Source organism: Tetrao urogallus, assembly GCF_951394365.1.
Source record: "Tetrao urogallus genome assembly, chromosome: 4".
In the NCBI taxonomy this organism is placed as follows: Eukaryota; Metazoa; Chordata; class Aves; order Galliformes; family Phasianidae; genus Tetrao; species Tetrao urogallus.
The window spans coordinates 48,312,990-48,340,169 of record NC_136817.1 but is presented as its reverse complement, the minus strand read 5'-3'; the positions used below and the strand labels follow the sequence as shown (position 1 = coordinate 48,340,169).

The following is a 27,180-nucleotide window of genomic DNA, read 5'->3' as shown; positions in this document are numbered from 1 at the left end:
TTATCATAAACACAGATCTAACACATCACATCCTAGTATTTTCAGACACGGGCTATTTTATGTATTCAGGTAAAACCACTGTATATAAGAAGTGTTAAGAAGCCATACTAAAGACAGAACGAATACAATGAATGAACAAATCCTAACCATCTTGTACAGACATGCATTTATATAAATAGAAAACTGAAGAAGCAGCCTCCAGATGGTGAAATGTAGCCCGATGGAACAGATTTGGAGCCAGTGGGACCAAGGGAACACATCCACACTTTAAGCTGCAAGACTCATCCCTGCTTTCTAGCAGTGGGAAGTGGCTTTATAATGCTCAGAATACAATTTTTAACACCAATAAAAGATTCATTTTTAATTTTCTGTTATTACTATTAAAATACTTAATAAAATCACGTAATTGGTGTCTGACCAAATGGTCAGGGAGAAGTTTAATGCTACAGGAATTACTCTTTAAGGTAAAAAGAATTTGTCACAAGTGGGCTGTAAGTGAGCAGCTTGTGTAGAACTTCTACACGTTAAAAATAAACTACTGGAGAAAGGTGTTTGCATCTTACAGAATTGTTCTCCCATATTTCTGTGAAGGGTAAATCTTACTTTATGGCTTAGGGTACTCTTATTACATAAGAGTGATATATAACAATATTATTACACTACGTAATTTAAGTAGTAAGGCAGAAGAACTTCCTTCTGATATAAAATATATTTCATGAAGCTTAATTGTAAATTAGACAGTGATTTAACAAGATTTATAATGGTTGAATATACTTATTATCTACTGTATAGAAGGCAGAGTTGGACATATTCATTCAGCACCCTCCCATTTGATCATAAGTCTCAGAGAGGACACCCTTCTTTTCTCAACTTGAACCATAGAGGTAAGGAGCTTGAATATGGCTGGATCCACCCCAAGTCCCATATTTGCTCCATAGCTCATATCTAATCACATGCACACAATCAGTTCAAGACATAAACTTAACAAAACTAAGAAAGCTTAAAACGAACAATTAGTCACCTACCAAAGTTCTGTATCAGCAAGGTATCTTGATATCAAGGTGTAAGAGATCTCTGAATCTGTATAATCTTGACAGGTGCCCCCACTCGAGGGAGACTGTCACACAGACAGGTGCTATGCAGGAGCACACAGAGGGCTCCCAGGCCCCTGGACCACCACTAATTATGGGGTAAGAAGACTGACTCACAGCTGGTTTGTAGGCACATGCTCAGTTATAATCAGCTGTTGAACCAGGTGTTTGCTATCGGTTCTTCCAGCCACGCAGTCTGAGGAAGATGTGTGGTCATAAATCTCCCTTAACAAGGGATACAGTTAGCTGTACAGTTACTTCTCTACCTGAGTGAGGTCCTGTGAATGAGGCCTGGCCCAAGGAGAGATATGCTGGGAAGAAGCGTTCATGGAGGGAGTGTGATGTCACAACTCTTTACCCAATCCACTGGGAGATTTATTTACACTTATTATCTACTCTGATACTTTAGTTTTGTAATAATCATAACAATTTAAGATTAAAACTCTGCTCTCCTGTTTAACGCTATGTATTTTGGGAAAAAAAATTGCATTGGTAGTTTCTTGCTCTTGTCTTCTTGGATGTACAAATGTAATACTTAGCTGATGAAAATGAAGGAAGCGTTATTGCATCTCCTTTAAGATCACCATTCTTATCTCTTGTAGACATCTGTCCTTGCTGCTCTCCTCCCAGCAACTCTGTCTGCATATGGATGCTGAAGCAGAAAGCAGACGCTGCTCTTGCTTCCATGGGGAGAAAGAATAATGATTTCTGAGGTCTGAATCCAGCTCGTCTACCAGCTGTGCTGCCAACTTTACTGCTATGTGCTCATACGCATACCTGTACACCCCTAACCCAACAACCTGCTCCTGAAGTGAGCCATGTGGCATTGGTGTCATGGTTCATCTTATTTATTTGGTCTGCCATTGGGCTAAACTAGCTCAAGTTTCATTTTTTCTCCCTCAGATCTGTAACTACCTGATTCAAAAGGTTCATTCAGTACGATTGTAAGTGGCCACATCCTGCTCTAGAGTACTTACAGCCCAGTTATAAAGCATAAAAAATGCCAAGCGCCAGGGCCTGCAGCTGCAGCCAATGGCTGCATAATAGTGAAAACAGAAAAAAGACCAAACAACAAAACCAGAACCCCAAGAATGGTGAGATCATTGGTAGGAGCTGTGAATCTGTGTAAGGAGTTTTTTACAGCTTTTTACAAGCTGTTAGTTTGGTGGAAGCGGACTAATTACTGCAGATATGGCTGCAATGCTTGCAGAAGTAATTTAAGTTTGATCTCGCACTGAAATAGTGCTGTAATGAGCTCTCCCTGTGAGTTAGCTGTGGGGACAGTGAGAGAAGCTTGCTAGGTAATTTCAGGTAGTTTAAGATATTATTATCTTTTCTGCCTTTTATAGGCAGATCTCTCCTGATCTCTCCTTCATTAGTTTTAATACTAAGCCTTATAAACAACAACAGCAATGAGAGCGATAGTCACACGGGCTGTTAAAGTCAGCACTTTTCACCCAGAATTGGTGGCGGTACATTACCTGCGAGCTGCGAGGCTTCAGCTCGAAATAAACAGCACGCAAAGCACCGTGGGTACCTCGCAGGGACATCACCCAGCCCCACGCGTCTAAATGAGGCACTTGTAGCATCGCCATGACCCTGAACTGTAGCTGAGGATGCTCACCAGCCGCCTGGAAGACTTTGCTCCCAGTGCGGTCGGTCGTTGGTCCCGCCAGGGGGAGCAGGGAGCGGGGAACACCGGCTCCGCGTGTTAAACGGACAAGGAAAATTTTGCCTTACACGATTTTTAATCTGTATTTGTTCCTCCTACCCGGTAATATTTAGAGAAATCAAAATGAGAGGGAAAAAAAAAAAAAAAGTCAGAGGGAGAGGAACCCGAGAGAACGGCCCGGTTAAGGGAAAACAGGCTGAAATATTTTCCTTGAGGGCTGAGTCCGGGGTGGTCAGAAGGCACAGCCCCGAGGGACGCAAAACCGAACCCTGTGCTCCAGCGCTCCGATGTCGGAGGCGCATCTCTGTGGATGGCACACCGAGGATGCACCACTCGGAGAGATGTTTCCCTGCTCAAACCAAAAGCCCCAAATCTGCTCGGTCCATTTCGAAGATTATTTCCCCCAGAATAAACTGATAAGCAGCTCCTTCTGTGGTTTTCGTGATGCTGGCCGACTCGCTGTTATGCTGTCGGCGGAGAAAGGCTCAGACAGCCACGAAACGGCCGCGTCCTTCTGCCCAGCCCCACTCTCCCAGAGGTGCGGTACATCTCCTGCGGGTCCGTGTGCGCGTACCACGTATCCGGGAGAGGAAGCAAGTTAAAAAACAGATACCTAGCGCAAAATCTCACGCTCGCTCGTTCTCCGAGTCCCTCAAGGCGCTGCCGCCAAGCCTCCTGCCTTGGGAGGAGTGCCGCCGGTTCGCTCAGAGCCGAGCGAGCCTCGGCCGACACCTCAGAGCCCCCCCGAGAGCGCGGGGCCGTGCGGGGCCGTGCGGGACGGCAGGTGAGCGCGGGGCCGTGCGGCGGGGGCGGCTCCTCCCGCGGGGCGGCGGCGCGGCGGGGTCGGGCGGAGGGGGCAGCCCCCGAACGCGGCTCCGCACCCGGGGCCGCCCCCTGCGTGCCCCGCCGGGGCGGGCGGGCAGCGCGGGGCGATGGCGGGGCGGCGGCGGCTGCTGCTGCTGCGCTGCCTCCTGCTGGGGCTGCTGGGCGGCGGCGGCGGGCAGCGCAGCGGCGGAGAGTACTGCCACGGCTGGGTGGACGGGCAGGGCGGCTACCACGACGGCTTCCAGTGCCCAGAGGGCTTCGACACTGCGGCCGCCACCATCTGCTGCGGCTCCTGCGCGCTGCGTTACTGTTGCGCGGCCGCCGAGGCGCGGTTGGAGCAGGGCGGCTGCACCAACCACCGGGAGCCTCCGGAGCCGGCGGTCAGCGCCCGTGAGTGTCGCGGCACGCGGGGCGGCGCAGCCGCGGGCTCCGGAGGGGTGAGGGGGAAAGAGGAGAGCGAGACTGGGGGAGCCCGCACGAAGCGTGCGGTGGCGATGTGGTGATGCGGACGCGGTGTACGCTCCGTTCTGTCGTGCGTTGGTGAGAGAGCTGTCAGCAGTATGGAGCTTTGACCCATAACTGTGGGGAACAGACTTTCAATTTAGCTCCGATGAGAGAGGTCAGAGGTTCCATCTCCTGCGATACTCAGTGCCCACCAGGATGAAAACAGCGGCGTGGGGCTTTGGGAACTCTGTGGGGTTAATTTCTAAGCCAGAGAATGGGTATTTCCCCTGACTAACATAGCTTTTCCTTTTCTTTCCTTGCCAGAACCCATCTATGTGCCGTTCCTCATCGTCGGATCAATATTTATCGCCTTCATCATCGTGGGCTCCCTGGTGGCTGTTTACTGCTGCACATGCCTCAGGCCCAAGCAGCCATCCCAGCCCATCCGCTTCTCCCTCCGGAGCTACCAGACCGAGACTCTGCCCATGATCCTGCCCTCGTCCAGCTGCCGGGCCCCATCCCGACCATCTAGCACGGCCACCAGCTCCAGCTCAGTGAGCGGCTCTCTGCGCCGCTTTTCCCTGGCCCGCACAGAGCCGGGCTGCTTGGTGCCGTCGCCACCACCCCCATACTCGGCTGGCTGCTTTCCCGCAGCCCACAGCGCACACCTGGGGTCACCGCCGGGCTTCCTGCAGTCACCGCCGTACCTGGGTTACCCCGAGCCGGCCCTGGGTGGGAAGGGCTGTGCCGACCTTGCGCAGAGCTGAGCGGAGCGTCACGGTCTTTGGGAGCGTGAGGACTGACTGCGGTGCTTGGTGCTCTGCTCTGGTGGAGGCAGACCTGTGGGTGAGTTGCCATTGAGAAGCGCAAGGCCTCGGAACAGTCCTGAGTGCTTCCCCCAACCTGGATTACAGCTACAGATGTTTTGTGAAGTATTCCGATCTTAGCTGCCTTAATAACCAACTGCTCCGATGGTTTGATCTGATTTGTGCAGAGCACATTGAGATACAACTAGAAAACCATTTTTGGGACAAGGTTACCCAGCTCAAGGCGCTGTAAGTGATGTTTTAACCATAAATGATATTAACTTTGCTAACAAGCAGTGGCCACGCTCCAGGGCTCCAATAACCAGCATAGTTTTATCCAGCAGCAATAAGTAACAGAGAGGTAACAGTACTAAACTAGAGCTCTGTGGACCCTAACTCAGCTGCCTGCTCCCACGGGCAATGTGAGAAGGTATGTATTAAGATATTGAAGGCCCTAGTTTCTAAACATACAGAAAATGTACCTGAACTTACATTGCATATTTATACTGGTGAACTTAACTAAAATAAATAAAATAGCACGATTTAGGCTAGCTGAAAACATACTGGTCCCGAGCAGCCAAATAATCCTATGCTAGAAGAACAGAACGTGTTTGCTAATATTTCCACATAACTCCTTGGCATGCAATCCCAGAGCTGGTGCTGCACTGAGGCGTTTTTTAGAGGGAAATATTTATTGGTGGCCTTTTGCTCAGCGCCATGCATACATTGGATGAACTGATCCCGAAGTTCTATTTGTAAAATTAGCCATGTATAAATGTAAAGCTTGTAATTTAAGATGTATTTACAGCATTGACAGCACTAATTATTTAGTAGTCACACCAACAGTTTATCAATAAACAGTGGTGGAAATCTGGTGTCAACTGTGTCTCTGCGCATACACTACTCCATGAACGCATCTTCACTTTGGCAGTGAAACTATTCTGCTTATTTTCCTGTCAAAAACACTATTCTGCATTTGTAAATGCTTTACATCTTTAGCTGCGCACCTGTTGTGCAGACTTGATATGATGTAAGATTTTCTCCAGCTAATAGACTAATTGATATCTTGTATATGCACCTCAAAATGTAATGTGGTTGAAAACGACACTGATTAGTTGGGTATTTTAATCTGAAACAGCCACAGGAACATGTTTTGTTTGCCCCCTACATTCCTTCATCCAAGTAAATCAACAAACCAAATGGAAGAAGAACAAAAAGGCATCTAAATCAAACACACGCAGCAAGCCAAGAGAAGAGCATGAGAAAAATGGGCAGTTATTGAAGGGCCTCCTTTATAGTTCATTTTGTGACAAACGCAGTCATATCACACAGAAGATTCTGCAGTGTCAGAGGCTGAATTTCCCTTTTCATTAAGTCCCAAACTCAATGTGCGGGATCAGATTAGGGTGGTGCAGCTGGCCTGTACAACAGCCATCAGCATATCAGTGTTTATGAGATTCACAGCACCTCTGGTCTGAACTGTGGCAAATCTTTGTTTTTGAAGAGATACCAAGAGTTAATTGTTCTTTCTCAAGAACTGAATAGTAGGCTTTTTTCTTAGCAGAGATCTAACAATGTTTCTTTGCATTTATAAAGAAAAATAGTTCTGAAAATATCACCTTTAATAATGATTTTTGTTGCATAATCAACATTACAATCCATGAAATTTCTAAGGAAAAGACAACTCATGTTCCATAGAGCAATGCTTTACGTAGTAGGATTTGATTTGACTGTTGGAACCAAGACATAACAGTGTATGTGCTCTACAGCATATAGCAACATATAGCAGAAATAAATACTGAACTGTATCAACTTCAATGTGGTTTGCTAATATGTAATACATCTTCAGGTGGTAGAAATATTTCTCTTGCAGTAAATTCTAGCAAAAGAGATCTCGCAGGCAGAAACATTAATGTGATCCATTTTGGCTAGAAAAGAACAATTTTATTTCCTTCAAACATTGAGTAGGCATCATAACCACTGACAAAGGTGACAGCAAGCTGAAATTTGGCATTTCCCTCAAAGATGTGCCATGCGTGAGTGACTGGGAGTTTGGCGCAGTTATCGCCTATTAGCATTTATCAGTGTACATGAAAGGACAGGCTCCAGAACAGCTGCAGCAGGCTCTGAAGTAACATCTCCTCATGTATTAACACAGGGGCTGATTTTTGCTATGCTTGATGACAGTCTTTCAGATAGGGAGGTTTATTCAGCCTAGGTAGAGGCTGTAAGGTTTGACGTGTATGTGAAATTCAGACTCATCGGGAAATGCTGCCTGAGCTTATTCGCTTCCTCCTCTGATTCTGAGCTTGGCCTCATAAAATGCTGGAAAAGTAATACACAGGAACAGCTTCATTGAATCGGGCCTCAAAGCGTGTGGTGTGCCAAGCTCCTCAAGGAGTTTTGGGAACGATGACACCAGGTGTGGTGGGGATGGCATCGTGCAAACAGGCTGACCAAGAACGGTGAGTAACTGTTAAAGTAAGGATACTGATAGTGAGGCATATAGTGCAAAAGAGAGGAAGAGATGTTGACAGAACACAAACCCAAGGGTTGAAGCAGTCATTGCCTATGCTGGTCATTTCCGGCACAATTGGATTTGGGCTCTGAGTTAGAGTGCTGAATTTTCTTCTGATCAAGAAGGACCCAATGGCAGAGATACTGCTGTGATTTACAGAAAGTATCCATTCTTTTAAAACCTGCAGACAGAACACAAATGGCATTTTGGTCGACAATTTTAATGACTAATGAAGCAGTTTGAAGGGCAAGATGTTGGCCTGAACAAAATATTTAGGCAGTACTTGCTTACCATCACCACTTATTTTGAATGAATTAGACCAGCCCTTTGTTTTATTTTCCTGTATGAAGGGTTTCTTCCACACACGTCTCCAAAACATATCAGACCTCCAGTGTGCAAAGGAAAGCACTACGTGTGCTCGCAGGAATTTCCGAAGGATTTTATTTGTAGCGAGGTATGCAGTATAGCAAATGGCTAGGTATGCTGATGGGCTAATGCTCCTGGAGTATAATAAAATGATGTACAACAATTTCAAAATTATTTTGCTGCTACTATTAGCATAAGGGTTGACAGTAGCATTAAAGAATTAGAGCCAGCCCTTGGTGCAGCTTTTCTGCATGCAGCCATGTGGGCTGTGCAGGCTGCTCTGAACAGAACTGCTTCTGAACGGTCTGCTGTTCTGCAACATCCAGGCAAAGTTCTTCATTTGCAATTATGCTGAGGCTGCAATTCCATGATATGCTGTCTTTACTAGCAGAGCTGGGAAGAAATGCCTCTCTTCTTTCTCTTCACCTGACTTATGACGGATTCAGGTCTGTAATACGTCAGCTGAGTGAAATGATTTTGCTTATGACTAACATTTCCCATAAAAGAAGAGAGTTAGGACTTGAAAAGGAACCTGTATTGCTATGACCTAGATTGTAACCTGAGTAATTTCAATGCTGTTATAACTGTCAGCATAACAGAGGACATGGAATTGCTTTAAAGCAGCTTTACCATTTGGGAGGGCATCATGAAGAAGCATAGAAGGTGTATCCGCTATCGATCCTAACAGAATACAAAATCTACAAGACAAATCAATTGCCTAACATCAAAAAAGAATCAGTCACCTATTTTCACCCAAAACACAATCAGGTGTGGCTGTACTGATTTTTATTCAGTGGGTGGACACTGTTAGAGTGAAGAAGCATCTGCCACTATTGAGGTCAAAGGATGCGGTACTTACCACTGTTACCTGAAAAATGAAGCAAGATTCCCTTATTCCTGCTTTGCCATTTCTGTTCTGCATACTTCTCTTTCCAAATAGGGCAGCACCACCAGAACTACCTTAGGGCTCGGCTGCAAATCATTACATTGCTGACTCATATATTCTTTTTGTTTGTTCAAAACTCTTTCTGGACTTCACATGAGAGCCAAGTAAGACAGTTGAAAGTAACTCCTTAAAAAAGAAACTACGTTTTTATATTTTTTCAACTTCTTACAGTAACATAAGTGATCTCTGATGCTTGTGAAATGCCATTTCTGATATGTCCCATTTCAGAAGAATAAAAAAACGAGACTGATGGAGATAGTTTTTTTCTCTTTGAAAATAACCCCTTACATTTGCAACCATTCATTTCAATAAAACATCTTCATTAATGGCAAAGTTTATTATTTTTTAACAATTAAAAGACAAAACATTTAAAATTTGCAGTTCAAAACATGCACATTCACCAAATGCTAAATGACATGTAACACTGCATAGAACCAAATGTGTTACTAAAAGAGAATAACTATAAAACACAGTGCATTTAACATCCAGTTAAAACGAAACCTGAGAAACTACCATAAACACCGATTCAAGAAGTCTTCGTTCATGCAGCTTCATAGTTTCCACAACAGTTTCAGCAGTAATAGCTCAGTGGGGCTGTAAAACCTCACTTTGCCTCGAATGCAGATTTTGCTTGTACACAGCGACCGCTTTCTGCAGCAGTTCATACATATCAAACACTGAAAATCTTAATGGAAAATTAAGTTGAAGTATTAAAAATCAATATCAGTGCATTTATGGCTTCAGTTCTACAGTGAAGAAACACAATAAAACATAACTTAAAAAAAAACCCCAAAACTTATTCTGGTCACAGCTTTGCAATTACAAATCACTATTTAGGGAAATGCTTTCATTTAAGCAATCCTCCAAAAGTACCAACCCTCCTACGTGCCCAACTCTGCAAGCCGTTACTCAGCTGAGCAGCCCTCATACTTACGAGCAGCCCAATTGAAGCTTATGTGAGTAACGGCTTGCATAAGCAGGAACCAGGTTTGGAATGCTAAAATATTCCTTTGTTTAATGAAGATCTATTGGTTAACAGCGAACAAACTGGGGGAGCGAGGGTGGGGGGCAAAGGAGCCACTCATTTGTTGAGTTTGCTACCAGTGAAAACATTCAGTACCAAGAAAATGGAAACGACAAACTCATTTGCTTACACAGCGCTAGCTTCTGGCTATACTATGAGGAGACTTTTAACGAAGGCAGTAAAAATGAGGGCAGAGCAACCACCATGCATTGCCTCAGAACACTGAAAAAATATCACTTCATGCAGACAAAATGACAAATTCATCAGAACTACAAGTGCTTTTACACAACACAGAAGAAAACAGGAAAATAACTTCTCTCCTTAAATTTAACACATGTTCCAAATCACTACTCATTCAAGATGGGTTTAAATGTAATGAAAAGCCCTAAGACACTTTATACGCATCTCTGTGATACAGGGGATTTTATGAATGGATGTGGGCATATAGGAATTTTCATCTCTTATTGTTTCAAAATATTTTATCTTTTTTATACAAATAGAATGATGATCAAGTATAAATCTGTTGAAACTGCCTTGCAAAAATAAGTGTAAAATTAGGAACTGGCAAGAAAAGTTTCCAAATACAAGTTAGCAATAAGTTTGTTAAAATTGTTTCCAGTTACTCTTTTGAATCACTTATATATCTATATATATATATATTAAAAAATAATTAAGCAACAGTTTTTATATAAGATATCTGATTTTGAAGTGGCACTGCTCCAACTTTCCAATGTAAATGTATAATACTAACTTGTAATTACGCAGCACACATGAAGCAGATGGAAAATTCCACATGAATTCTGTATTTAATACAAATTTGAATTGTTAAACAGTGAGAACAAGTGCACTGTTACAACCATTTTTACCCACACTCTTTTTTCTTCAAACAAACATCTGCACAATCCCCTTACATTAACAAAGACAGGATGAACAAATCAGACGATAACAGACTACATTACTGTGTACTTAACAGGAAAATAAAGTGCATCTTGTATTCTTGATCTGATTTTAAAAGTGGGCACACATAGGTAGGTTGATCTCATATTTTAGAATGCAGTTGTACACAAATGTAAAAAAAAAAAAAAACATGGTTAGAATTGTCACATTTTCTTTTTACTGCCTCCATGAAGCAGAATCTTCCTACCACTAATTTCAGACAATACATAAGATGCAGCACGTGGGAAAAGTATAGAGAAAAAAAGAAAAACACTACAATAAAGTGAAAAACATACTTTGTGAAATTTGAATTCTGTAAAGATGTAAATATGAAACAGTGACGAGACTCTTAAAAAATTTAAATTACAGTCTAATTTAGAGCTGTTTCAGTTACTTTTTAAATACAGATAAATGGGGGATATGCTGTGTGTCATTTTCAACAAGCTTCTACACTGGGGCAACACTTTATTTTAACTATGAAGAATAACTATCACAATATATCACAACAAATTTATAGTGCTCATGTAATTTCTGCAAAACCCGTAAATAAACCACCCAGAGCAGAAAAATCATAAAAGTTAGAATGAAAGAATGGATGGATTGGGACATTTTATAAAAGAAAAACAGTATCATGGTTAATTTCAGAAATGTTTTCAAGTTGGCCATTGTCCATTTGGTGACAGAAAAGAGGGATCCCCGTTTCAGGAAAGGGCCATGCCCCCAAATTTTTTCTTCCTGCCTCAGGTCAAGTGATTTGCCCCTCCCATATTGATCCATCTATTTATCTCTGCCTGAAATGGCTTTTCTGAAGGCAGTTCTTGTCTGCATGACTGACTGGCAGTACTGTTTCTAGTAGGATACGTCCCCTTTGTCCCTGTGTCTTGTTTTCTCTTCTGTTTAGAGATCACTCTGAGAAAATGGGAGGAAGACACTGCATAACATGCATATGAAATGCAGACTGCCTTCCACTGATACGCCTTCTGAAATATGTACTTTCGTATCGTTTTTGTTATTGGGGTTCTCTTTTGTATTTGTAAGCTTCTTTTAGAACGGAGCACAAGGAAACTGAACAGTGCAATGAAGTTACATGTTAAGTGTCAGGTGAAAGGCAGGCAGATGAAATCACCTCCAGTAAGTGATATTATAAGATTTTCTAAAACTTACTGAAGACAGGAGAGAAGAGATGCAAATATATGGTCTGTTGCTTGTAAGTTGAAACTGGCTGAACTGGAGAGCAAGAGGAAATTCTTAATCTAGCAGATCATTAAGGATGTCATTGTTCTGCTTTTCCTTTCAGCTGATCTCCATTCAAGGGAAAAAAGTATCAGTTCTGTACAATGCACTGAAATTTAATTAAAAACAAAAGTGCCTGTCTCTACGGAAAAATGTATACTAGATGTAATTATGATGTCATTTAAAATCAGAAAAGCTACAAGATTTAACTAAACTCTGAAGTTAAAAAAGCTTTTTATTGTTTGAATCCTGATGGCCACTGAGAGGCAGGCTGAGAAATACCAACTACAACTACCTAAAAACACTATTATCACCATATTCTTACTACGAGACTTTTAATTTAGCTCCCCTTCCCTTCCATCTCTTTTAAAATTTTTTATTATCCTTTTTTTAAATAAAAACCATAAGTGTATCTTTCAGTCACTTCCTCTCTGCTTTTAATTAAAGGTGCACGTATAGGTATTTTGCATGATCAATGTTTTTGAAAGAGACTGCTGAAATGTTATTTCAGATCTTTATAGGAAGTAGCTTCAGCACAAATAAAACAGTACATGCCACACACTACTGCAGGGCATGCTTTGCTCTGTATTTCAATGTATGCATTATTTTAGTATAAAAAGATTGAAAATGTGACTAATTTTTAAAAATAAATTAACAAACTTGCCACTGAACCTACTGTATAAGCAGATACGACTATCAAATGAAATCGCAAAAATAATTAAGGTTTGATAGGGGAAGTAAGGCAGTGCAATTCTTTACAGTTTGAACAAAATGTGTACTCAATTTTACAAGGTGGCAGCCATTTTCAACATATGCACTACTAAATGAAAATAAGGGAAAAAATTCTATAAGGCCATGGGTGCAATACTTGCACTTTTGAAAGCAAATGCCATCAAGGCCACTCACATTAGATGCGCTGCACTGTAAATCCTTCTCTGCAAGTGCAAAGACTCAAGCATGCAGTTCTGAGATCAGGACTGGAGCTCATTTCCTTTCAAAGTATTTCTGACAACAGAAAAAAATTGTGGAACTTCTTTGGCAAGCGTTTTTAGGCTAGTTTGACACAAACAACTATAAACATCTTTGACTCAAAATCTTTCTTAAAGAAGGTGAGTGAACACCATTAAGATACTATTTTTTCAGCACTTGTTGAAATCGAAGGCTTGTTATCAACTGTATTTAAATACATTGCCACTTAAAAACCTTCACAGGTGCTAATGGTCTGTCAATGTAAAGTATGTTTAGCAATCTGACCATTACCTTCTAAGTATATAACCAGTATTGATTCAATTTCATTGTAAAATAAGCAAGCTGGCAAGATATAAGGTAAATTCCAATCTGTTTACAAAGGCTAAGCGAATACCCGGTAAAAAAATTTAGAGATGTCGTGTTTACAGTATAGTTGCACAGTGCTTATGTCTACTGAATACACAAATCCAAACTGTATGGAATAAGACCATCACAGATCTTAAAATTGCTGATAATTGGGCTATGGTCGCAGCTCCCAGCAAAAATCTAGTAGTCTGTCTCACAAAAGCAATTTATAAGGCCTGAATATTGAAGTGTGTTCTTTCACCACTCCTCAGGCCTTTGTTTTGTGGTATCATAAGCTCGTATTACTTCAGATTGGGAAACAATTCCATTTTCATCTTGAGAGAAAGCGTAGCCGTCTGCAGATACAAAACAAAACAGGAACCAATTAAGTTTTTAATCACATTTTGCATATTCCTCAGTATTTTAAAGCTTTAACGAAAGCAACTTATTAAAGGCCAATGAAGGTGCAGAGTGTAGGGAGAAAACCTACACCATCCTTAGATAATTTTGCAGTCATATGGAAGCGAAGAGCTCTGTGTAAAATCTTAGGAATGAATAGTATCCTAACCACAGGCAATGTATATGGTGTACTGAGTTTACATTTAAACATGAATATGGTCACATACGTTGTCAGTTCTTACAAACACAGTATCTGATAATTACATTCTGTATGTCTTCCTTTTTTTTAGACAGACTGAATTAAAGCAGTGTAAAGATGCTTAAAGTTAAAAAAATTAACATTTCCTTGTAATTCAAGAACACATATTAACTAATTCATTTATTAAAGATAATGATGAGATGTTAAAAATGAGTTTTATCCAGTCTGTAATACAAAATAGAGGCACAAATTTTAAAGATGCATGCTAGATGTAATAAAGGCAGCTGCAACAAGTATTAGGACACTGCATCTACATCTTTACTACATAAAAAAGCAACAAAAGGTGGAGTTCTACTTCTATGCTATAATGGATATTAGGTTCTTTTTTTTTTTTTTTTTTTTTTTTTGACACTTACGAAGCAAGTTTTGCTGCAGAGAATCAGAGCGATACAGGTTCACATGGTTCTTCTTAAAAACATTCTTCAGTAGTTGGGCTCTTTCAGTTAAGCTAGGAAGAAAGCAGAAAAAGTTTACTTCCTAGTTACTGTATCTCCTTCATCCTTTGAGTCTGTTAAAGAGGAATTAATTATTAAAAGAAAAATGTTCATTTTTTGTTTACTATTTGTGTCTGAATCAATCGTTAAACAGATGATTAAGAGCCTGTGCAAGGGCAGATTATGAAGTCTAGATCCTTGGTATTATTTCTTATTTCTTGCAGTACATGCAAAACATCTGTCTCGAAGCACTGACAATACAAATAAATGAACAACATTGTAAATATTTGAATGTGTGACTCCTTTAGAAACATGTGGTGTAAAGGGAAGGCACTGGCTTTCTAGAGGCAGCATGGGTTGGTTAGTGCCAGCCAACATTTCTTACAGAAAGAAGGGTTCAGTTTCTACTCAAACAGTATCCTAGAGGGGATATGATATGAAAGAAGATGGAGGGAGAGTTACACCAGTTACACGTTATTTTTGATAGCATATTGAAGATGCACAGACTATATTAAAAAAAAATCGTAATAAAAACACTAATTTCTTGCTCTAAATTTGATATTCACTGTGAATTAGATCTTACGTTTTACATTTCCAGTGCTTGAAAATCCAGAACCTCCCATTGTGAGCTGGTCTAAAAATGAATTATTTTGCTTAAATCTATTCCAAGTACATAGCAATACAATTTCGTTAATTCTGCTAGATTATCAAAGTTTTCTCTCTGCTAGAATGTAGTAAACATGAAGGATTTACACAGACCTAAATCTAGTGAGCTCTGACTAGTCAAATTACTCCTTACCACTACTTGTCAACAAGCTGAGCAGACTACTTTCTTAGACTACCTACCAGACTAAATGGTAGGAATGCAACTATATTCCTTCCCTTATTGGAGTAGCATTCAAACCTGTAAATTAGAAATGCTTATTTTTTCTTCATTAAGCACTCAATTTTTTTTGTATATGAAGCTGAATCACTGGCATAAACTGGAGAGACTTGAGGTCTGCCTCCCTCTTCTGTTTCCCTCCGATCTGGTGGTTAAAGCATATGCCAGGAGATCAGAGCTTGGCAAGAGGAAAAGAGAAATAAACCTACATCCCCACATCCACAGAGTAAAGCTAACCACAAAATCTACAGGGTAAGTGGATGGGTGGGCTAAACTGCTTCTGTGGCCATGCTTTGGATGGAATGAGTCTTCTTTATAAAAAAGGAATTAGGTACCAGCTACAGGAAAGCAGTCAGCATCTGCTGGCTGAGCTAAAATCCCAAGAAAGGAGAATTTGGAGCACTGAGATACACCTTTCCTTTCATGTTTTCTTGAGATAGCTCTTTTGGAAAAAAAAACAAAAAAAAACAAAAAAAAATTTCCTCGCTACTGCTCCACCAGGCAGAGTAGGTGCCTTGATTTTCAGTTCAGAGCTACAAAATATTGATAAAGTAATGGAATTCTGAAAAATTGGAGACTGAGGATTAAATCACAAGGTGATACGCAGGGTGAATAAATGAACACTTTCACATACAACGGGAAAGCAGAGAGGTGAAAGACCATACAAATATTCTGATAGGGGCATAACCTGCATCTCCTTTGCAGTACATCTGAGAAACCTTTCTTAATATTAGCTGAAAATAGAAAATTTCAATGATTTTTTGGATAGGTGTTATTTTCTAATACAAAACTATTTCATTAAAAGAACAGTAGGCCTATTCTAGTATTTTAGTACTGTCATTATCACTTGCTCATGTTCCAGAATGAAACATTCAAACTGCCTAAGTGCTAAGCACTGAAAATACTGCCTTAAGTTTTACATGAGGTACACACATCTGTTAGTTTACATATAATGAAGTTTCCACTGCATAGATCTGATTGCTGGTATAGAAAATACAAATAAAGTAGGAAGTAATTTTGGAGAACAAAAGTGCTTCCAGCTATTCAGGTATTAAATTCCGCTCTATTTTATACTTGATGAAAGAGCACAGGCTCTTTTTTATGAATCATCCTGCTGCCATCCAAACACATATATTTAAAAATCTACATGTAAAGTCAGTAAAACATAGTTTCATAATTAACCAGTCATAGCAAGTAAGTGACTATGCTTATCATGTACACCTGTATGGAAAAGTGAATATTAACTGCATTTGAACTTGCTATATACATATACACGAAAACTGTGAGTACTTCATATATTCCTAACCAATCATGTCTGGTTTAAAAATAAAAACTTTACAAGGTGCTTGAATGGAAAACAACTATTATATGAAGCAGCATTTGTGGCAAATATCTCTAAAGACATTTGCAAAAGTTAGGGCTGTTATTTATGCTACTGTTAGCCTATGCAATAGAAATATTTTTATGGTAAGTAATATTATTGCTGTTTCTGGTTACTTGGCATTTTATGAGAAAAAAAATCTCTTTTTCTACTGTAACATAGAAAGGTACTTCCAGAGTTTTTTTGCACACTAGGAAAGAATATTAGTTGGTGCTAAAGAATATACACTAAGTTTGTAAAAAATAACTTGATGCTCTCCTAAAAAAAGTACTATAAATCTAGAATATAGGAGTCAGGCATGCATATTTAGAACAGATGCTGAGGACATTCCTTGCCAATTTAACTATGTACTCTGCACTGGTATCTAGTCCAGGCTTCTGCGACTTAGAGACTCAAAAACCATCACAACTGTTCAGCCAAGCTGCTGAAGATCACAGAATCACTAAGATTGAAGAAGACCATTCAGATGATCTAGTCCAATCATTTACCCGTTCCCACCATGCCCATGGTCAGGATCACTGCACAGGTAGCCTTGGAAAAAGGCTGTTGATCCATTCTGGTGCCACAGCTCAGGTGCTGTGTCCCTAGTGTGTGCAGGCAGAAGGAGATGGAGCCCCATGTCCTGGGACACCACTGGGATGCTTTGGGATTAATGGGATGTGGTGAGAGATGCAATGCTTCATCAAAGCATTTCCTTAACAAAGAATACTTTATCCACGAAGGGTGAAGTTTTGTCTCTGTTACCTGAATTAAGAACACCCCCAAAAAAAATCACTGAGGAAATAAATCCTTAAAAAACACTAAGATGTCAAATATCCATGGATTTGTATGTGAGGCAGATGCTTTTCTACACTTCAAAGAATATAGGCCCAAAAATGACTTTGTGGAGAATAAAGAAAAATATTCTAGCCAGGTAACTGAACAATCTCAGTGAAGCCTTCCTATTTATTTAATTGTGACAAAAAGAGATGTCTGTAAAACCACTGGTGAAAACACCAAGTTCCTCTGATCTAAATAAGAATGGATGTGGGAAAAATTCTGGAGGTTGAAGGAAGAGCATACTGAAAGAGCTGAATTTCGGAATATGTGAGCAACCTTGGTTATGAAAGTGCAAAACTCTTACCAGATACATCACCTTACTTTCTTCTGCAGCTACAAGATGTACCTCTTTCAGCACTTCCTAGTACTAACACCTGCTTTCCTTTCTGTAATTTATTCTTCTACCACTCCTTGAGAAATAGCATTCAGCAAAAACTGCTCCTGGCTCACAGGTAAACACACTGATAAATGAGTTAACTTGGAGGAAGATCCTGCCCTGATGCTAAGATATGCAGCTAGAGAGAGGCATCCAAAGCAATCAGCATAGATATTCAACACATTAGAAATGTTGGTCATCATCTTGGTATCCAATACCATTTAGTCTCAACTAGGTAAATTCTAGTAAGTTGATTCCCACAGGATTGGAGGAAGGATACTATAGCATTAAAACAGACATGAAAACTAATTATCTTCATGAACAGAAGGTGCTTCCTGAAATTGGAACTATGATAAAAGAAATGTCTCCTTGCATTTTTATGGTCTCCTTACATGCATGCCTTTCTTCCTATAAAGCTTCTTAGTTTAGCCCTTTACCATGAAGATATCAGAGAAAACAGCAGTCTAAAGTTGAAAAAGAAGAGGAAAAATCAAATATCAACAGCTTCAGCTTTTGTAAAACTTCACAGAAGTCATGAAAATGAAGACAAGGAAAGAAAGTCCCAGTTCAGCCAAATGGCACTAATGAAATAGAATTGGGTAGTGGGAGGAGCATACTTTGCCATCTCTCAGTCCTTTTCAAGGTTACAAGTTATTCATGAGTTAAAAAGATGCAAGTATTTCACTAAGCACTAAGTTTACATATGAAAATTGTTCAGTTTCTCAATTTTACCTCCTCCCTTTTCAAATTACCTGCCTGACACATAATGGAGGATGTAATAAGAGAATTGTGGAGTGTCAAGTTCAAGTTATTTCTTACCTCACAAAATCTGGTCAAATTTGTTTGCTCTTGACTAGCATTAGATACAGTCCCAGTTTGCTCTATTTAATTTCAACAGGTCCCTGACAGATTTTGCTGTTTTTTCCTATGTTATCAAGGATGCTTTTATTTATTTTTTACATGCTTAAGCCCAATTTGTAACCGTACTACTGAACAATGCAGATTTAAACTGCCTTTGCTTTGACTGTTAACAGAAAGTGACAGGATTAAAGTTTCATCATCATCAGGCTGAGTAGACCCCAAACCTTTCTAGAGACACCTACACAAAATGTTTTTCACTCTATTTAGTTTCATGGTTTTGGAAAGTAATATTTTGCCTTTGATACACGTATGAAGCTGAAGCATCATTATTATTACTAATTTTATTATCATATAGAAGACATTGATATGTAGATTTTTTACAGTACCTCTTGCCATGTACAACTGCCCCAGGATCCTCAGACTTTGCTTCTAATTCCTGAACTTCATCTACCAGTGTCTTAAAAGTAGCTCTTTTTACTCTGAAAGTAATACAAAATACTGTCAGATTTATGATTTTTGAAAGCAAAAGATCAGGTTATTTTAACACTTACATATGCACATTCAATGTACAAATCCATTTTACCCGCTAACTTAAAATCTAGTCTTAAATGAATAAATATGGTAAAGCAAGTCTGAATAATATATTTCATCATCTGTTCTTGCAAAATAGAAACAAAAAACAGGCATTAAATTATTGAAGCGTTTAAAATACTAATAAAACTTATAACCAGGGGTCTGAGACTGAACAAGACACCAGGTTTGTCAAAAACAAGCTGAAAAATAATTTCATAAAATTAGAGCTGATCTCTATTTGCTTTTCTTACTGTTGTAATTAGAACATGCTATTGATGTAATTAAGAACATGCATGAAATTCAGTACTTTTCCCATGAACATCAGTGTTTTTGTACTCACACTTTGTATACTACATCAAAAAGCAAAGCTGTCATGGGAATACATAAAAGTCCCATCCAAAACACTCCAGAGCTGAACATCATAGCTGCCTGGAAGAAGAAAGCACAACATATAATTATGTTACAAAGAGAACTAGAAAAAAAACAACACAAAAAACAATGTAGAAACATCAATGACTTGGTTGAGACAATGAAAATCAAGTTTAAATGAACTGTTCTAGAACATCTAATGTAAGCACTAATTCACGTTAAGATGCTGGTAAAAAGATGCTGCTTAGCTCTTTTAGAGAAGGGGAATCTACCCCTCCACATCCCTGCTCTATATTACTACACTGACTAATTTCCATTAAAATCAGATTTAGTGACCCCCCTCAAGCCCATCTCCCAAACTTTGTCAATACATCTCTCATTTGCAATCAACCCTAGCAGCTGCAATGATTACTGACACTTGCTATGGATACTGGATGCTGCTACATTTTGCACTGTAACTCAGACTGAAGTTGAGCTGTCTCCAATAGAACTCCCTCTACCACTACTCCCACACTGCTACAGACTCCTGTGCACAAACTGTTAAAAGATGAGAACTAACAACTAATTACATAATTATGTAAGTATGTAACATAGCCTTAAATGAACATGCTAATACATAGTGGAATACTTGCAAAATATGTTAATGCTCTCTGCTGCGTTTCCATTCTTATCCACCTTCCTCTATTAATACACAGGATTTTCTTTTTGTAACTTATTAGCATACTAAAATTAAATTCAAAACAAGTACCAAAACATAGGGACTTCACAAGAAAATCTTTATTCTACTCTTGCAAGTACATGATCAAGTATTTAGATTAGCAATATTATGAATGCAGAGAATTAAAAAAGCATAATACTGGAAGATTATTTTGCAGCCAGTATTAAGATACCTCTGAAATGAAATTAGATTATTTCATAAATTACACAGAGATTGGAAATAACATTGTTACACAAGGATACTCTTTGAAATCCTTGTATCACTATTTGGAGACTAATTCCTCTGAAAAGCTAAACTTTAGTGCCCAACATAAAAATGTTAAAACTCTACTAGTATCAATAAGCAGAACAATGTAAGTATCTTGCAGTAGCTGAAGCCCAACTTTTGAATGCACATCTCTGAATATTTTAGAGTTATACTTGGTATGTTATGTGTAAAGCCTAAAATGAATTATTTTTCAGAAAAAAATCTCATTTTCATACAGGCAAAAACTCCTATTCACCACATTTTTGTATCCAAATTCCAACCGACTCTCTTAAAAGTGTAAGACTGTATTTGAACTGAAAGCCTGGTAAACTTTTGACAGCTATGTTGAAAGGACATAGATACTGCCCTGAGATTTTAGTAATAATTTTTGCCAGTGGTTGTTGGCAAACATGTAAGTACTGAGCAATGACAGGTTCAAAAAACCCAAACCAATTCACAGCTTCAATGGGAAGAAAAAAAAAACAACACTGATTTTCTTTTCTATCAGAATGTGAAGAAAAATGTATTTGTGCAGTCCATTTATAAGCAAAACATGACTTTTAACATAGGTGATTAAATACTAATTTCCTAAGAAAACAGCCAGCAGGAAATGTCTATCATAACTACATTTTACAAGATCTTTAATAATTAAATATAAATTAGACAGAATAATGGTTTCCTAAACAAAAACAAAAAGCAGAAAAACTTGAAGTAATTACAACTGTTACTTCCTATTTATTAATAATATTTTTTAATTTATAGGACACAACTAAGAGCTACCCTTGCATTAGCCGTCCTGTATTAAATGTTTGCTGGTGAAACAGCAAAAGTGATAATGTAGGTCTTAGGATGTTAATTCTGACCATTGTAATGCTAACTATGAATGAAGGAACAACTGGCGCCTACTATTCAGTCCATCCAGCCTTTGGCTTTACAAATGAACAACATGAATTGAGGCAAAAAAAAAAAAGTTTTTCTGCGTCATATTTGAAAGCCTGTCAGATTTTTTTTCTTTTACAGAGTTAATCCAAACCTAAAAGATTTAAAGCCGACATTCGTGTTAAAGACAGAGGGCCTCTTTGTATTTTTTGGATGAAGAGGGGAAAAATAAAATCCCACAGAGGTATTTCCTTCCTTTCTGTACAAGAAAGCTCCCCCCTCACTCTGTAGAAAACATTTTTGTCTCTAACTTTTCACATCTCTCTACACATAGGCAGGTCATCTGGGAAATGGCAAACCAATCCTTTCCAGACAATGGCACTAACAGGAGCAGCCTGTTCTGGGGCCGGACTCTGGCTGCCTCTGTTCGTGGTTTACAAATTGTTCCTAATGTGAGAGATTTGTGGTCTATGCCAAGTTTTCCCCCTTTAGGCCTTGTGAAACCAAATGGAATCTGCCACAAAAGTGGCTCCCAGGGGAATTCAGAAGTAATCCAAAACGAGAGCTGGAAAGCCTAGTTTATTGTAGAACTAACAAATCCTGCAGAGAAGATAAATAATTTGTCATCTGCACAGCTCACGCTCAATATTAGGACTTTCTAAAATGAATTAACATTGCTTACTAAGTGCTACACACAGACATATTTTTAAAGAAAAAGATGGACTGAAAATCATTCCTGGATTAGAAATCCTGGAGGCAAAGTGTTTGAAAGGATGTGTAATATTAGGAAATTACGTGCCAAAATGAACAAAAATATTTCCTTTTTCTTCACTATGAAATGTTCTTCTGAAACAGCTATTAAAGATTTTAAAAAACAATAGCCTTCTAAAAGTAAAAAGAGAAAGACGAAGATTCTTGCTTTAGTTTACTTCATCTGCCATCTATGTACATATCCTCTCCCCATAAACCACCGAATTATTAAAATAACATCTTTTCAACACCAACAACAGTTGGTTAAAGCAGTTCAATTCAACAACAGTTTTTCTTCTCAGTTACCTTCAGAGACAACTTCATTAGTTTTAGTTACGTATTTCTCTTCATACATGTCTAAGTACTTAGCATTGTAACACTAAAACAGATCTGCAATTAATTCCCAGTGCAGCAGTCTCCACAAGGAGCTGTAGTCATGCCTGCAGTGCTTCTTTGCTCTTTGCAGTTAAAAAAGAAATAAAAATCCCATAGATCCTATTAAGTAGGAACTTTGCTTATTAGGTGAATTAAAAAGGCCGTCCCCCCACTTTTTGAAAATCCACTCAAAGTAAAAACAGGAAGTAGTAATTAAGAAGCAGATAAAGGGATATTTGCAGACAGAATTCAGAAGTTCTTACTTGAATGAATCCCCTGTGAGACAAGAAAAATGGCTACGAGACCCGCTGTCACTTTTTCCCCCAGTTTCTCTGATTTTCTTCAGCTAAGAATACTACTAGGTCATTGCAGGGCCATGAATTTTCCTCACAGCAGATAGGTACAAAAGAGAAAAGGTATCCCTCAGGGGGATGAAATATGGCTCCAGTAACATCAACACAAATAATAAATAACATTTTAAGTAATAAATACACACAGCTCACTATAAATCCTAAAGCTCCAAGAAGCATTACCGTGATGACAGAATATAAACCTTAATGAAGTCAATAGAGCAATACAGGTTTGTAATCATCAGATTAGCATTTATCTCTGACCACAGTAAGACACTTGAGTCCAGAAAAGGATGAAATGCAAGGATGAACCTTACTACATATTCGCTGGACTGGCTTAGGAGTGTTTGTTCATTCTTCCTTTCTGAACTACATTTATAGATACTCAATTCTCTCCTTGCATTTTATAAAAATCCAGATTATTTCAAAAGTTATGTAAAAAAAAAAAAAAAAAAAAAAAAAAAAAAGCATCAACAACAAGCAGCCACCAAAGAAGTCCACAGTGGTAAGACAAAATAAATATAGGAACAGCAAGAACTGACTAAAAAATATCTAGTACTAGAGACCAAGTACAACTAAATTGTATGGTATTAACACTCAAAACAGAGACCAACCAAACGGAATTAAATGGAGACATTATTGATAAATTGGAAAAGAAAAATCGCTTATGAAAATTCCTTGCTTTTGGATTTCAACAGTGAGAAATTAAAAGCAAACCTCTTGTTTAAAGAACTTAATAAGATAAAATGTGTAAAGTATTAGGACTGTGAGATAATATTAAAAAGGAAATATGAGATTAATTTTGATTCACTTAAAAAAAATCCTCAATAAATCGTCAAATTCTTTTATGAAGCAATATTGTTCTCCATAAAAATATACACGCAAAACAAATTTTATTTCCTCCCTATACGTATAGGTATAGGAAGACAGACACAGATCAATGATTACTGTTTCGGGGTTCTGGAGAACTTTACAGTGCACATTTAGAGCACAAAAATAAATTAAACAGTTCTGCAGATACTGAGCTTTTAATCTTAATACCATATTTCTTATTTCCAGTAAATTTTATAATTTTTAGCTACTTCATTAATCAGGTGTATAAAAAAACAACACCCCCCTAGAAACTCAAAGCATAAAATAGTATCATGAGAGTCAGGATTTGTATGAGTGTAAAATAGACATTAAGTTGTTCATGCTTCCCTCCCAGTTATATCCCTTCAACTTGACCCACACTCGTACTTGTTTCAGAAAAATAATTAATACTAGCATAGAAATTCAGCATTTTTATCGATTTAATGGAAAGGTTCTACGAGCATTAGATTCTACTGACACCCATTCGAATAGTTACTCTGATCAGATGATGTAAGTTACAGAAACTTCATTAGTTAACAATAGTTACTGCAAGAAGATTACACAGACAAAAAGGCAGAACTAATTGCAGCATCATTTCTTTCATTCAGGTGCTATATTGCACTGTATGGCAAAATAGGAGAACAAAATTTCTCCTGCTAATCTGTTCGATGACAGATTGGAGATGTGTTATGTTCAGCATCACACAACAGCTTTCTGCATATGGAAGAGTTTGTACAAAGTAAATATTGAATAAGAAGAGATTCGTAATTTACTTTTAGTTACTTATGCAAACTACATGTGGCTTTAAAATGAGAAAATACTGTAGGTGTGCTTGAAAACATATTAAGAGTATACTCCACTTATTCTCTTTGTGAATGTTGTATGTAAAAGAAAAGTCAGTTAGTGTAGAAGAGATTCACACAGTTGGCTTTCTTCAGATCTACAATGAAAATATTCTTTTTGTAGTCTGCAGTGGCATCTTTTTCCAAATGAAATGGCTTTCCAGTTTCTGACCAAAGTCACAGCACTGTGAAATTAAAGAATGAATTTGGACACAGGTTGCTGTCAGCAGTTTTGGCCACTGAGTTAGTACTGGAAAAAATAAGCAGTTCCCAAATCTAACCCCCTAACATTTGTACAAAACCTGTTTATAAAAAAACCAAAAAACAAAAGAGCAACAACAACAAAAAAAATTCAGACAGTCCCTTCTGCACATTTTGTCTGACCAGGCTAAGGCAAAACAGACAAAAAGCTACTGAAACACAGGTCAGCTTGTTTCTTTAAGTTCTGACAAACATACCTGGATAGTGCAAATCTTCAAGTGTGACTTATACATTTGAAGGAATCAGACAAGCATCATTTGCATAGAAAAGTAGAGATGTCCATATGCATTTCTTTCTACCATACCACAGTATGTTTCACAGCTGTGAATCTTTTAGTTTGAATACTTAGGAGACAGGACTTATTTCAGCAAAACCCAGCAAATCTGCCCTGGAGGCTTCCAGGATAGCATACAAAAACCCCAGCTCCCACCTGAGGCACTGTATTTATCAACAGGACTGTCTTTGTCCAAAAAGAATGTACCTCAAAAAGCTAGATGAGCTTTTAAAATGAGCACTTAAGGTCTATAAGAAGTTTAAGAGAGATCATTCCAATGTTAGAGGCCTCTGGCTCTATTCTTAGGAAAAAAAAAAAAAAACAGAAGAAAAAAGCAACTTCTCCAACAACTGTGTGCATCTAGTGCTACTATATATACATAAGCAAACCACAAATTCCTAATGACAAAATAACTAGATACATTTCAATTACAGATACATTTTTCCCAAATTCATTTATTTAACTTAGTAAGTCGTATTACTTTGGTGTCACGTGAAATCCAAATTGCAAGAGGATTTACTTTTAATTGGCAGAAACCTCACTTTACAAGCAAATATTTTGCAAAGTTTGTAGGAAATGCATTCCTTTCAGTGACATCTTTTGTTTACAACTTCAGACTGAACATACATTCAATATTCAGCTACTTCCACTATAAAGTAGCCAACTCCATGCCTTACCAAGTGCAACACATCCTGCTGCCCACATTATTCTTACTGCTATAGCCATTCTTCTGTCTTGAGCAACAAGACAGTGTAAAAACACAAAAAAACCCAAGCAAATCAAAACCACACATGACCGATTTCAGATATATTCTGAAATTTCTTCTAAAAATATAGTGAATATGAAGGAAAACGCTTTAATCAATTTAGAATAATGTACTTTTTTTTTTATTTTTATTTTATGAGTAATGGAGGCAACAAGTTAACATAAAATCTACCTACATATAGGAAAGTTAGAGGTCATAGTACAGAGGAAAAACAGCAGGAAATTATATAAATTTCATCCTCTTTCTTTGGTGCCCAAGTACTTAAGTCAACTCCTTGTGTTTTCCATTGCAATTTAGTACTTACATAAACGGCTATATATTTGAGAATATATATAATATATGAGAAAACATACTATTGTTTTCTCATAACAGCTTATATGAGAGGTGAGATTTGTGGGTCTGACTTAACTCCAAGCAAAGGAGGGATATTCACTACATTTCCCCCACTGTGCAGGTGTTTTTAAATTGTTGAATTACATGACAGAAGCAAAGTTAAAAGTACCTACTCTCCTATTTGTGTGTGGCTTGGTCTTGTTGATGTGATTTGAGAACAATCAGAGGAGCATCTTTTTGAAACAAACAGGTATTCTCACCTGCTTATTCCCAACAGCCATGCCCAGAAACAGATATTAGTGTCTGTAGAATAAATACTAAGCTTCAGATGTTTTTAGAAGTGAATAGTTTTGAGAATTTGGGACTGAAGTTCCATTAAATAAGGACAAGCAGCAATTGTGTATCTTTTGTAGATTTAGTACTATTTGCAATACTTACAATAGGTTAACACAAATAGGATAATAATAAAAGAAAAACCAAAATTTAAACACTGAAAGATAAAAGAAATGGTACAATAAAACATTCCAAGCACAACACTAATTGAAAAGTAAATGCGCGATGGTGATCAGCTGCTCACACAACGTTGCGGCAACTCAAATTTCTGACCTATACTGGAGTTTCGAAGACAGCTTTACTCAATGTGCTACGTGTGCTATTTAGGTATAAAAAAATCTCCAGTCAAGTCAGTGCTGTAAATTTGAGTGCTGAATTTGGTTAAGACATCTCTTTAGAAAATGTCTTAATCAAATTCAGCACTCTGTGATGTGATGCAGCTTATTTGTCAGCTCTTCCTTGGTAGACCATATAATCACAGCACGTTAGGCGAGCTTCTTTTTTCAGAAGAGTAAAATTTCATCCTGTTTTCAATAAACATGACTTCCACATTGAAGACATAATAAGAAGCAAACATCTTATGTACCTCTAGCTAAGAGAAGGATCCAATACAGATTAGGTCTGAACTAAAACCTGAAGTATTCTTTGTGCCCACGCGGAGATCGGTTAAAA

At 38.5% G+C, this 27,180-nt stretch overlaps 2 protein-coding genes across 2 annotated transcripts in view; one reads left to right on the top strand and one right to left on the bottom strand.

Moving 5' to 3' along the window:
- Positions 1 to 3,695: 3,695 nt before the first annotated feature.
- SHISA3 (shisa family member 3) lies at positions 3,696 to 4,799 on the top strand (the record flags this gene model as incomplete). The annotated part of the gene is made up of 2 exons (XM_079534356.1): positions 3,696 to 3,978; positions 4,357 to 4,799. The coding sequence occupies 2 exons, from the start codon at positions 3,696 to 3,698 to the stop codon at positions 4,797 to 4,799; spliced, it is 726 nt and encodes a 241-aa protein (XP_079390482.1).
- Positions 4,800 to 13,433: 8,634 nt separating this feature from the next.
- ATP8A1 (ATPase phospholipid transporting 8A1) overlaps positions 13,434 to 27,180 on the bottom strand; it is a gene marked incomplete at both ends in the record, with an annotated part of 66,095 nt that continues 52,348 nt past the window's right edge. Inside the window, 4 exons of the mRNA XM_079534139.1 lie at positions 13,434 to 13,531; positions 14,190 to 14,281; positions 18,974 to 19,066; positions 19,501 to 19,589. Of these exons, the coding sequence (XP_079390265.1) occupies positions 13,434 to 13,531; positions 14,190 to 14,281; positions 18,974 to 19,066; positions 19,501 to 19,589 (372 nt within the window). The remainder of the gene's footprint in view (positions 13,532 to 14,189; positions 14,282 to 18,973; positions 19,067 to 19,500; positions 19,590 to 27,180) is intronic.